This window comes from Parus major, chromosome Z (assembly GCF_001522545.3).
Source record: "Parus major isolate Abel chromosome Z, Parus_major1.1, whole genome shotgun sequence".
NCBI classification, from domain to species: Eukaryota; Metazoa; Chordata; class Aves; order Passeriformes; family Paridae; genus Parus; species Parus major.
In genome coordinates, this window is record NC_031799.1 from 61347134 (window position 1) to 61359822 (window position 12689).

The 12689-nt window shown below is 36.5% G+C and overlaps 1 protein-coding gene across 14 annotated transcripts in view; it reads right to left on the reverse strand.

Annotated features, from left to right (window-relative positions):
- TTC37 (tetratricopeptide repeat domain 37) overlaps positions 1-12689 on the reverse strand; it is a 45926-nt gene that overhangs the window by 25577 nt on the left and 7660 nt on the right. For all 14 annotated transcript variants that reach the window (XR_004500443.1, XR_004500444.1, XR_004500445.1 and 11 more), the window contains 12 exons: positions 12500-12598; positions 12291-12399; positions 10397-10537; positions 9054-9155; positions 7202-7335; positions 6478-6564; positions 6284-6387; positions 6047-6173; positions 4674-4853; positions 4131-4255; positions 3398-3651; positions 338-440 (listed from right to left, as the gene is read on the reverse strand). Coding sequence is in view for 3 of the 14 variants with exons in the window: in XM_033520399.1 (XP_033376290.1) it covers positions 338-440; positions 3398-3651; positions 4131-4255; positions 4674-4853; positions 6047-6173; positions 6284-6387; positions 6478-6564; positions 7202-7335; positions 9054-9155; positions 10397-10537; positions 12291-12399; positions 12500-12598 (1565 nt within the window). In the remaining 11 variants the exon portion in view is untranslated. The remainder of the gene's footprint in view (positions 1-337; positions 441-3397; positions 3652-4130; positions 4256-4673; positions 4854-6046; positions 6174-6283; positions 6388-6477; positions 6565-7201; positions 7336-9053; positions 9156-10396; positions 10538-12290; positions 12400-12499; positions 12599-12689) is intronic.

Consider the following 12689-nt stretch of genomic DNA (forward strand, 5'->3'; position numbering starts at 1 on the left):
TTATCCATTATTTGATAGGAAATACACTTCTCCCAGATCCATACATCAGGAGGGCTACACAAGAGAATTCTATGTCATTTCACACTTTTAAAAAACAAATTACTCTGTATCTTTGAAAATAAAAAAACCCAAAACTCTGCAATTGCCAGTCATTTAAGAAGCCTATGTTTAGAATGTGTTATTCAAACCACTTTTAATAAACACATTCTTCTAGATTAGAAGCCTTAGTCCATTTGATTCTGTTTAATTGAAAATTTTCAAACATTTAACCCTTATTTTTCTGCCTATCAACCCACTATCCCAGTGGAAATTAAATAAGTGAATATTTAGTACCAACCTTGTAAAATATGCAAGGGCCTGCTCTATGTAATCCACAGCCTTCCTATCCAAATAGTTATCAAGGGCTGATTTTGCCAGCATGAAATAACACTCACCAAGTCCTGAAAGTAAGAGAAAATATTCTCTGTGAAAAGAAATGCTTTATGATATGCTTAAAAGTAATAATGAAAGAAGCCCAGAAGTCTGGTCAGCATTCTGCCTTATGCAAAACTTTATACCCTGCACATGTAACAAAACCAGAAGACCCACAATGCTCACAACAGAGACTTTGCTTTTAATCTATCTTGTTAAGTGTGAACTGTAGAATCATTTGGCTATTAAAATAAACCTAATTAATTACAAAAAAACAGCATTTAAGCTTTGCGTTTGTCTTCAAATACTAAGTAAAAGAAATCTGAGAAGCCTGCATCGTTACATCTTCGACAAATACACAAACTTTCAGTTTACAAGTGTCAAAACTCAATCCTGAGAAACAAAAAAAAATAAAGAATGTCAGGGTAGGCAGAAGGGAAATGAAGAAACCCTGAAGCCAATATTATTTAATCCTATTTATATAAGAATTTACTTCACATGGTGTATTGGGTCTGGCTGAGATGGAGTTAACTTGCCCCATAGCAACCCTCATAGTGCTGTGATATGTACTGGTAGCGGGAAAGGTTCTGCTGATAAGACGAGAGTGTTTTGGCTGCTGATGAACAATGCTTGGAACAGCATCAAGGCAGTCTTTCCAAAATTCCCTGCTTCAGTAGTAGGCTGGGGGTGAGCAAAATCCTGGAGCCAGGACAGCTGACCTAAACTGACTAGAGGGATATTCCATACCACATCACATCTGTTCAGCCATAAAAGCTGAAAGAAATATGGGAGAGAGTTGGCACAGGGGGGGCACTTGTTATCACATTTGTTTTCTGGGGCAATGACTAGGCAGACTGAAATCCTATTTCAAGAGAAGTGGCTGGATGTCATCTGCTGATAGCAAATAGAGAACAAATTTTGTTTTCCCTTGCTTCTGCATGTGGCCTTGGCATTTCCTTTATTGAACTGCATTTATCTTGACCCATGAGTTTCTACAGTCTTATTTTGTCTTCTGTTCACATCCTGCTGAGAAGGGGAGTGACAGAGCATCTTGGTGGGCAGCTGATGTCCAGACAAGATCAACCCACCATACCTGGAAATAATTCTCACTATTAAAAAGGAACTGCATCATATATGACAATTTCTAATGCTTTGTAAATATTAACTGCTTGGTTTATAAATTTGGTTTAAAATGGCACCAGCAGTGATTCTGTCTAGCAGTAAGTCACTGGATATGAGTACAATTCATTCTCAGTATTATTTTGACAGTTCTGAAGCTACCCTCCTCATGCTGTTGTAATCCTGCACCTACACCAAAACAGTGTTTTGCAAGAATCTTTATCTTACCCCCTCCCCCATAAGTCCCAAGATCATGAGCTTATTAGATGTCAAGATGCTCTGTAATTGAAAAACGAAATTGATTTTATTCCCCAAAATTACACAAAAGATATGCTAGAACAGAAGCAAAATAAATATTTAGTAGCACAAAATCAAAACACATAGAAAAGATGCAGTGAAGTAACACCAGTGCAGTTATTCTCTTAACTACGAGAGACTATGCTTCCAACAAATCAGAAACTGTTTAAATTGATCAGAACAGTAGAAAACTAACACCAATGGGACAGTCAAAGAACTTCTGAGAGTTTTAAGAAGGTCAACAAAAATTAGAATATTGGACCAAACATCATAAGAAGTCTCTAAGAAAGTGAAGGCTGTTTGGAGGCTCAAAAGGATTTAGAGCTACCAAACCAGAGATTATGATGTGAAAAATTATGAAAGAAGACTTGGGAAGATATAAGAAATCAGTATAAAGGCAACTATGAGGAATAATCTTAAATCCTCTTGAAGCATTTTAATACTAGTAACACTGTCAACCGTTACCTACAGACCCTTAAAAAGCCATATGCATGTGCACAAGTCTATACAGCAACTTTGCACACTGCTGCTGCAGTCAGCTTTTGCCTTCTTGCCCAACAACTAGTAAGACTGCTTAAATACAATACTCTCCAACTCCATTACGGAGCCTTTGCCCTGTCACTTTAGTCTGGAAAACAATCAGTGAGGCAATACAGGAGGAGACAGAAGTATCAACCACACTATAACTTTTTCAGATGAAAAACACACTGTTGCAATAATAACCCAACATTTCTGAATTAAGTCTTACAAGAATCAGTTTAATTTCATCCAAAAACCAAAAGGCCTTGCATACAATGAAAAAATAATTAAAAATTCAAACTAGCATCAAGGAGAAAACAGCACTTGTTTCAGATGGGTATACGGGGTGAGAATGATTGAAGGCTAAGTGGCGGAGAGAACGCAAACAGAGCAATTATTAATTTTTTTATCACAATTTTATACTTCCTGCATTATATAACTTCAAAACCTCAGTTCCATTACATGGAAGAAGCTCCAATTGTCCCACTTCTTTACCCTTACCTATACCTTGAAGGTCTCTACTCCTGCCACCTGTTATACTTGTGGGACCTCTTGGGATTTACTGCTATTTTTCGCTACTTGAAGAAGCTCAGAGGGGTCAGAATCACTAGATTTACACAAGAAGTGAGGAATGCATGGTCAGGAGCAGAAGAAAATCAGCATAAGCCCACCTCTTTGAAATGGCAGTCTGATTTCATTGCCTGTTGACCCAGTGTTTTACTGCTTAGGTAAAATTGTAGCTGGCTTCCTCTATGCATCTTCAATTCTTCTACTTGTTTGGCCTGGTAGCCACACAGGATTAATTACCTTTCATACTTACTTGAAAGAGAAATAATCACTCATATTCATCATGATTTAAGAGTTTTTCAGGTATTTGTGCTACTACAAACTAGCTTTCACGTGGGGGACCTCATGGCCCTACATACCCAAAATACAACTCTGTGCTTCCATACAAGAAAACCTCAATACAACAAAAGTACCTCCAAAAGACTGAAACATGACAGTGTGCAAAGGGAGGAAAAGTGAATACTTTCAAATTCAGACAAACTACCTTTCAGTGCAGGCACATAGTTTTCTGTCTTCTTTAAAATTTCTTGATAGGTAGTTATTGCATTTTCATATTTGCCCAGAATCTGCTCAAGTGCTGCAGCTCTGTAAATGCTGTATACGAGCTCTGGGTTCAGTTCACTTGCTTTCCTGAAGGATTTCAGAGCTGTGGAGTAGCTACCTCTGTTCAAGTAAGCCTCCCCTAGAGACTCCCAGCAGTTGGGATCCTTTGGATCAGCCCTGATAGCTGCCTGCAAACTGAAGATATCAAGACATACATTTATTTAAATGAAATGTGATACAATTTAACATAATTTAACATAAATTATTTACTTCCATTGTATAGGCTCAGGACACTAATTCTGCATTATATACTCTTCAGGACACAAATGCACAATTACACAGAACTTTTAAACACAGCATAGTAGCTTTTTCATCTTCAGAGGGCATTATACAATTTTAGGAATTGTATCTTACCCTGGCTATTCAGTGCTATAGCAGCTTGTTTGTGCCTGTCACCAGGCCTATTAGTACAAAACACTGCTATGTTAACAAGATTACATTCCGTGAATTCTAGAACTGAAGATAATTGAAGAGAGACACAGTTTGCTCAGACCCATTTCCCACTGTTAAGTACAAGCTGTAATTACCTAACTATTCTGAAAACTCTCTATGAGCAAAGACCACTTCATTGGGATTTGTAGAAAATTATTTAAACCAACCACCAGTTTTCTTACTCAACCACTGCTTTTGACGGCTGACCAGTTCTCAAGTAGTAAAGTCCACGATGAAGCCAGGCCCATTTTGCTGCACCAGGTCTTGCTTTTTCAGTTACTACATTCAGGATTGACAGAGCAGTGTCCTAGCAAAGGACCAAATTTCAAGTTATTAAACAAAAACCATTAAAAATAAATTCTTATGACTTTTTATGCTTTCCTCGAAGCAGCGAGGTGGAGGACGGAAAAAAGAACTTACACAAGCTCAATAAAGAAAACCCCCAATTTTCTCTTTATGTTCCCTACTGAAAAATTCCTTCATCTATATTACACGTGATGACTCTAATGCTATACTTGGTTCTCCCACCCTTCTCCCCAGATAAATTTAATTTGGAATTGGAACATAAAATTGAAGCAAGTCCAACTAAAAAAGTTGCTAAGCAATGACAGAACATTTGTTTTCTGATCTTAAATACAGAGGAAAATTGAAGTGATTCTTTGAAGAGGAAGATTAATAGAACAACAACAAAACAGCAGTAATCTGACATTCTGAAAGTACAATACCATGTCTCCAAGTTCCACACTTAAGTTGACAGCTGCTGCTCCAGATTCTTCATCTGTCTCATCCAGTTCAAAAGCCTTTTTATAGCAACCACGAGCTCTAGTTTTGTCTCCAGCAATGTCTCTGTAGTAGTTACCTAGATAACAAAAGGCACTTCCCATGTAGCTGTCCAATTTTGCAGCCTATAAGGAAATACGAACACAACATCAGACAGCATTCTGAAGGATTATACTCATAGACAGGTTCAGTGATAACTACTTGTTCAGCCTCTGCTTATGGTATTTTTAAGTCCCTTCTGTGATATATCTGAGCTGTCAAACTTTATTTTAAAATTGCACAGATTACCTGAGCTTTAATCAGGTAATCAGATCTGGAAAATCTGCTACAAATCTCATGACATAAAGCATTTTGTACACAAAGTATTAAAATAGTTGTCCTAGGAGAAACTAAATCTTTATAACATCTCATAATTTTCATGTTCTACTCTGTTTCAATTATTATGTTCATACTCTTACCATATTACACCACAATTAACTCCAGCCATTTCTAAAGTATCAGTTCCTTCTTAGATGCAATTGGCAGATTGCTTATAGCTAAGAAACTTAAAGCCTCCAAGCAGTAGGAAACAGCTTTATCAATAACAATAAAGATTGCATAAAATAGTTTAGAACCAAAAGAACTGTTCAACAACATTTGCCACTATATTCTACTGTTACTGAAGTACAAACAGTAGCAATGATTTGAGTTCCTGATACCTATCATGAAGCTACATGGTAAGTTTACAGTGCCTTGAGTTTTGTTTTGTATACTTCCAAGTTACTAAATACAGATGTCAAACTTAATGTTTTGGCTTGATTTTATGATCTATACTCAGAGAAAAAGCCACAATTACTAAAACCCCAAGGTCAGGAAAAGCATATGAATTATGTGGCTTCATCAACTTACATTCTTGGACAGACAGTGAAACACTAACACCATTCTCAACTTTTTTCCATCAAGTTTTTTCAATTTGAATTCTGCTCTCCCTATTTCAAAAGGACTTCAAAGACATATGCTGATCTCTAGAGGCCTCCACTTTCCAGCCCTGAAGCAGAGAATACTGAGGGAATCACCATGAAGTTTTGTCAATTCAATGGCCTAAAGAATTAGTTGAAAAGAGGAAAACAAAAGCAGGGAGATTCAAGGTAGCTGCACAGCTCCCTGCAATGCCTTTTTACACAGCAGAACCTAGTTTGCAGGCTCTGGAGGCTCATACATTGTAACAAAGAGAATATTCAAATCTCTCATTCCAGTCAGTGTATTTTTCATATTTGGCTTCTGATGTAGGAAAACACTAATTCTACATCAACAGTTAAAGCAGTCCAGCAGTCCTTACCTTCAAGAACTGAGTGAGTGCTTTTCCTTTGTCTTTTTTTGTCTCATCACTCATGAACCAGTATGTGAGCCCCAGGTACTGATGATACTCTGCAGTTCCAGCCTTTCTTTCAATAGCATTTAGAAAACTAAACAAGATGAACACAGGTCAGGTCAGACAAACCTGAAAAGCAGCAAAACACTGTATTCTACTCTCCCATAACACTTCCCTGTTAGAAGAAAGAAAACAAAAGTCTACCTTTTTTCTGCTTGTTCATAGTTCTTTTGGGAATAATGGATGACACCCTCTAGAGCATGGGCCTCAGCCAGATCAGGGTGGGACAACAGAAGCTCTTGTGAAATCTGCAAAAGGATGCAATTTTTCCCTAGTTACTTCCTATATGAAACCAAGCATTGTACTTAGCTCACAGGAATGACAAAGAAGTAACTAACCTTTGAAGCCTGATCCATTAAACCTTTGTTTAGATAAGCCTGACCCCTGAGAGCTAAAACCACTGGATCACTGCTTCCATCTACAATCTAGAAAACAAAGTAATAAACACAATTAATATTCTCGCCTGACATTAAGAAGTCAAAGTTGTCAGAAGCAGACAGACTGCATGAAGATAAAGACAAGAAAGCATTAAGAGCTTTTCTCTATTACCCTGAGAAGATTTAGAATAATTCTGATGAAGATCAAGTATAAGACTGTAGAGAACAAGGACAAAGGTATAGAAATATGAAGAACAACAAAGAATGAAACTGTGTGACAAAACAGGGGGAAACAACTTCTGCTAAAGCTTAATCATTCAGTTTTAAAGCAATATGTTCTACTTCATGACTAATGACAAGTAAGTGATGGACATGGGAGGCAGGATTATAACACAAATTCAAATTAAGATGAGTAACAGCACAGAACTAGCAAAAAATCAGTACCAGTGAGCAAGACCAGACAAAGTCAAAAATGACAGCTTCTAAAATTAGAATTGCAAATGAAAAAGAGTTCAAGCAAAGCCTGAAAAAGCAGGGACAGAAGAACTGTTTGAATTACATGACAGCTGGTCTAAACCACCAAGCTGAAAGGTGACCAGGGTAGAAATATGCAGCTTAAGTACAGAAAGATAAGATTTTTTAATATTTAAAAAAATCTTCAGAACATTTCAGTCAATAAAAATACCTGCTCAAGTGCTTTAATGGCTTCTTCTGCAGCATTAGCATCAGCTATTTTAATCAAAGCTTCTGCTTTCAACTGAAGAGCAAGGGTCTTCCACCGAAAATTAGGACCCTCAGTAGTTCCAAGAGCCTGAAGAGCTGTTGACAAGAAGAACCTTTCATCAAGTTAACCGAGAAAAGTACAGAGAGCAGCATTCTTCCAAATATTTTATAATCATGTTAATTACAATTTTTCTGTCTAATAGAACACCATTCAGACTGCTCTCCCTCATATATAAGAAACTGTCCTGTAAAATTTCTATTCATTCAAGCTTAAAAATTAAGTTAGTTCTAGGAGGTCATTTCAGATGCATGGATACTGATTGCTTTCTAGCTGCTGGCCTTATATACTGAAGTGCTACCATTTTTCTCATTGGAACTCTAAAGAAACAATGACCTTTCAATAGTCAAGTTGTTTTGCACAATTATTTACTCACTAATTTTTTATTTGTTCTCATATGCTGCATCTTTTAATCCATTTGATCAACCTTATTTGATTAGTCTATTCACTAGACTAGTCTAGTTAGCTATTAGTCTATTAGACTAGACTATTTACTTCTATTCTTATTTCCTTTTTTAGATGCGGTGGATAGTTACCAAAACTACACACAGTTTATGCTGCTGACATTCTAAAACCACTGTGTGTTGAAGGCATGTTTCACTAACCATTCCCTTCTCTGAAAATGCTAATATTTGACTTGCCTGCAAAGCATAGCAGAGGAAAGAAACAGTCCTATTTTTTCATACCAAATGAGGACCTTCTGCACTCTTCAATGAGAGTGCAGGGTAACTTTGTTCTTCCCACAACTCTATCACTCTGCATTTAGTCAATTCCTAAGTTGGTATCTCACAATTCCTTAATGCTATGTTTCCTTGTCTTGTTTTACACTCACTGCTATTAACTGTAATCGTAGACAAGTTGTTAGATCAAGCTGCTGAAAAGAAGGGTCATGGTATAAAGTTACCCTGAGCCCTTTCACATTGAACAAAGATGTGAAAAAAATTACCTCGCATTGAACAAAGATGGGAAAAAAAATAACCTAATTTTCATTCTTTTGCCAATAAATTTATTTTTTGCCTATTTTGCTGAGTTTTCTTTTTTCCTCCCCCAAATGTATAGGTCTGTTGAATTTCCCTAGCCAGCAAGTACTTTCCCTTGATTTCCCATGATTGTTTGGCCAGATCTGTATACTTCTACTTCAAGTCTTTCTTGAGTAGCTTTTCACTGCATTTGTCCCTGGCACAAAAGAAGTCCACTCTAGCTTCCCTTTCATTTATAACAACCAGAGAGTGGCTCTGTTCAGTTGACATATGCATCATTAAATCGCAGTAATTGCCCTCACTGTCAGCTAGAACAGATCAGTGAATTTCTTCAGATGCAGCTGTAGTATGCATCATTTCTGCATTCTACATTAACTTGATTAAATTTATTTTTTTTTCAGGTTGAAACATGATGTCTACCAGGCTAAATATTTGTGACACCTACCCTTGTGGTTTCAGGCAATCTGTTGCTTGCCAGCATTGGTCAACCACCAGCAGAAGCAGCACACCCGGACATGTAAACCTTCTAAATAATTAACAATCAGTCAGCTTTCTGGCTCCACTTAGCCAAATATTTATTCTGTTCCTGAGACTAAGCAGTTTAAGGTGCTTTTCAGCTGTCATAAACCAAGAGTGGTAGCACAAGCCTGAGACTGCAAAACGCAAGGGACTGTGACTTTGTATCTAACTCAGACCTACCACAGAGAGGCCACATTAGTAGGACTACATAAAGCACCGTAGGTCTGCAGCTGTTCTTTCAATTATCAGGCAGTTACCTTGATTGCAGGACAGAACAGCATTCCTGTGTTCATGGATTTTCATCTGTGCCTCTGCTAGATAATGCCATGCTGCTGGACACTGGTTAGTCTTCTCCAAACCTAGAAAGAGTTTAAAACAGACACTTTAAAAAGTTGCTTAGGGCTGCAAAGACACTGAAGCTAGTAGATACTTTATTTCCATATAATGCCAGTAAAAACATACTTCCCCTCTTCTGATATGTAACTACTAAGTAGTACCTGGAAGCCTCAACACCTAAGATGCAAACACATGGCTAATTGAAACAAGCATTATTTCCAAACTCTCTATATTTACACGTTATACCAAGAGTCTTGTCTTTGTGTTCTCTCCGCTGTAAGTCAAGTCTATGTGTAAAAGTAAAAACAGAAAAACAACTTAATACTAATTAAAATAAAATACTATATTTTGTCAAAGAATACAATGGCCATTTAAGCCAGAAGAATTTGTTTTCCAAGGAACACTTTTTCCTCTTCATGTGCTCTCTGGAACATGAAACTTTTATTTCATATTTCAGTCAAGATGTTGTTTCACTACAGAATATTCCAAAATTCCATTTCAGAAACCATGTTATTCTAAAACCTAGAAGAATGGATGCAGGACATCACAGCACAGTCAGACTGACTCAAGAATGCTTACATCCCAATTATTTACTCAGTTTTCACTATAAGTTGCCACAGTAGCACAGTGAGAGTGGGCAGTCTCATTTTCCCACTAGTAAACTTACAATTATTTCAGAAAGAGCTTTGCCATTTGAATACAAGCAAGGTAATTTACAGATGAGTAAGCCAAGTCTTCAGCAAATAAGGTTACTGTAAAACAACAACTAAAAAGAAAGAAACTCTTACAATATTTTTCTCTAGATACTCAATATAATTCTTTACTCAGTATAAGTCTTAAAGAGGTTTTAAAATGAAGTAACTTCAGAGAAGTCATCTTTGTTCAGGTAGACCAATGCAGTGACTCTGCTAGAGAAGTTGCATTACAATTTATTTCATAAATTCCACATTCCTTCATTTAGTGCTATTGCTCCATTTAGTGTTTCATATAGTTATTTCCCCAATAACAGTAGATTAAAAATAGTTTACCTTAAAACACTACAGAGCTGGCTATGATACAAATGAAAGGCTTAAGAGATGTTATACTTAAAGCTACATTTAAAAAATCTCAACAGAAGCAGACAAAGTGCTCAGCATTCTTTTAAAATCTAGCTGGTCTAAAATTCACAAACTACTATGCAAGTATAAGATTCCCTAACTTTTCAACATAAACTAAAGCTGGTGTTCAAGTTACAGACTACTTACATCTCATACTAGACATTTACCTTCAGTAAGTCTCTTCACAGCCTCTTTGTATTTATTTTCTTTGAGGCATTTTATACCAAAACCGATGATGCCTGGACCACTGTTTGCATCCATCTCCAAAAGCCTAGTGAAACAGTGCAGGGCCTCTTCTGACAAAGTACCTGGTTTCAGAAAAAAATATGTTTTGTGGGGTTTTAGGTTAAAAAAACAACTGCAACAGCTTAGCTTATCTGTGTAAATGATCATTATCCTTCAAGTTCAAACTGATTTTCCAAAAGCACTACACACTTATCATCCTCTATCCCATAAAAAACCCCAAACCCAAGAAGTAATCTAAATACTCATTACTGTGAAATAAAATAAACTGACAGTCTGCAACCCAAATAACCACTTCTGCTAAATCACTCCAGGTATACTTCCTTTATTAATAAACATTAATTCCATCATATGCTTTTTATGTTAGTTCAGCTGAATGTCCACATGTCATAATCTGCCACAATAAATCAAAATAATTTCCTTCCAGAAGAGACACTGTGTACCTACCAATTTGCTGTGATAAGCTTGCTGAAACTACCTTGCTGTGAAACCCTATAATTTAATGTTTTAGAGCTTAATTTTAACTGATGCCACTGACTTTTGATGCTTGTGTTTTGCTGTGATGGTAGACTTGGCAATGTTTACAGGAACCTTGTGACTTGTCGCAACAACCTTCGAACTATTATTTTCTTAAAGAAATGATTGATGTGGCATAATAGTTGCTTTCATCTGCATTTGCTAAAGGTGACTTTACAATGTATCTGGATTAAGAAGCCTACAAGAAGTGCAGGACATGAAGGATCAAAACATGCTCTAATCTTAACAAACAGCCTTAAACATAAGCAGCATCCTTCCCCCTCCAAGTAGCTTGTAGGACGGTGAGATGTTGCCAGTGTTAGTATACAAGAACTGCACTAACCTCTTCCTTTGAAAATTAGCTTCTGCCTGTTTCTCCAAAATCTAAAGCATTTTCAAACACCTTACAAATTGAGAGTCCGGCTCTCATTTTCAAAACAAAGCGAAAAAATCTTACTTGCTTTACTTTGCTACATTATTCAATTTCTTCAAAACAGGAAAAGTTCTGACTTATTTCTAGAGGGGGGTTTTTTTTATTCCTTGCTTTAAAAAGAAATAAAATCAACTTCTGACACCTGAAACAATAAAATGAGAAGCTAAAATCTAATAATTACCTCTAAAAATGATGAGAAAGTGTCAACACTACTGCAATGTTATTTAGTAAATGACTCAAAATAGTAATGCATAGTTTCGGATCCCTGTATTTCTGAACACACCATGTTTTGGTTTTTTCCCCTCTAAGATTATCCTTTTCTACTCAGAATACACATCCTGTATACTCAGAATACATATTTAAAGACCAGTTTATTCCCTATTCAGTTTATTCCCAAAGCATACTTTCTAACAGACTTTCACAAATGTTTGGGGTCTTTTTTTTTGTTTTGTTTTTGGTTTTTTTTGGTTTTTCTGTGAGGAAAGAGAATCTGTGTCAAGAAAAACCTAAGCACAGGCGATCATGAACCTCACAACACTGGCTAACATCCTTTCATTTTTACTTAAAAGGTCAAGAAGCTAATCTTCATTTATCTGGAGAGTCTGCTTTTCAAGTAAGGCATTTTTTCTTTGAGACTTCAAAGAGTAGGCCTTAACTCACAGGATGTTTTTGTCACTTATAGTCACTACTCAGTTACAGGGCTAGGAAATTATCAAGTCCAAACACTTTATTTCCAGAAACATAACATAGAAGTAAAGAGTGTACTTGTACACTCTTTCTGAAAGGTAAAAACTTGTAAATAGATTGTCGCAAAACCAACTATCTATAAAAATTTAAGCCCCAGAAATGCCTAAATCCATCCTACTCACCTGACTGAACAAAGTGCAAGCAAAGTACTTCCAAAGGGTAACTCATAGTAGGGTACAAAGCCATCATATCATGACACGCCTTTTCCAACCTAGCTAGTTCATGAGGAAACTTGAAAGGAAAAAAAAGTAAACAGTTATTTCTGTGTGTTCTCAGATGTGAAGTAGTACACCTATTTTCTTACTAGAAAGACACTTTAACATAACCTTACTTTTGACAAGCACTGTATGAAGTCTTTGTAAAGATTTTGATGGTCTTCACCAGGAACTGTGTCAGCAGAGTGCAGCGCATGTTCAAATGCAGTCAAAAGCTGAAATAACAAAAAATCAGGAGTGCAAAAAAAACTAATCTAGGAAAATGCTATCTTCACAGAATAGAATATTTCAATTGGAAGGAAATGT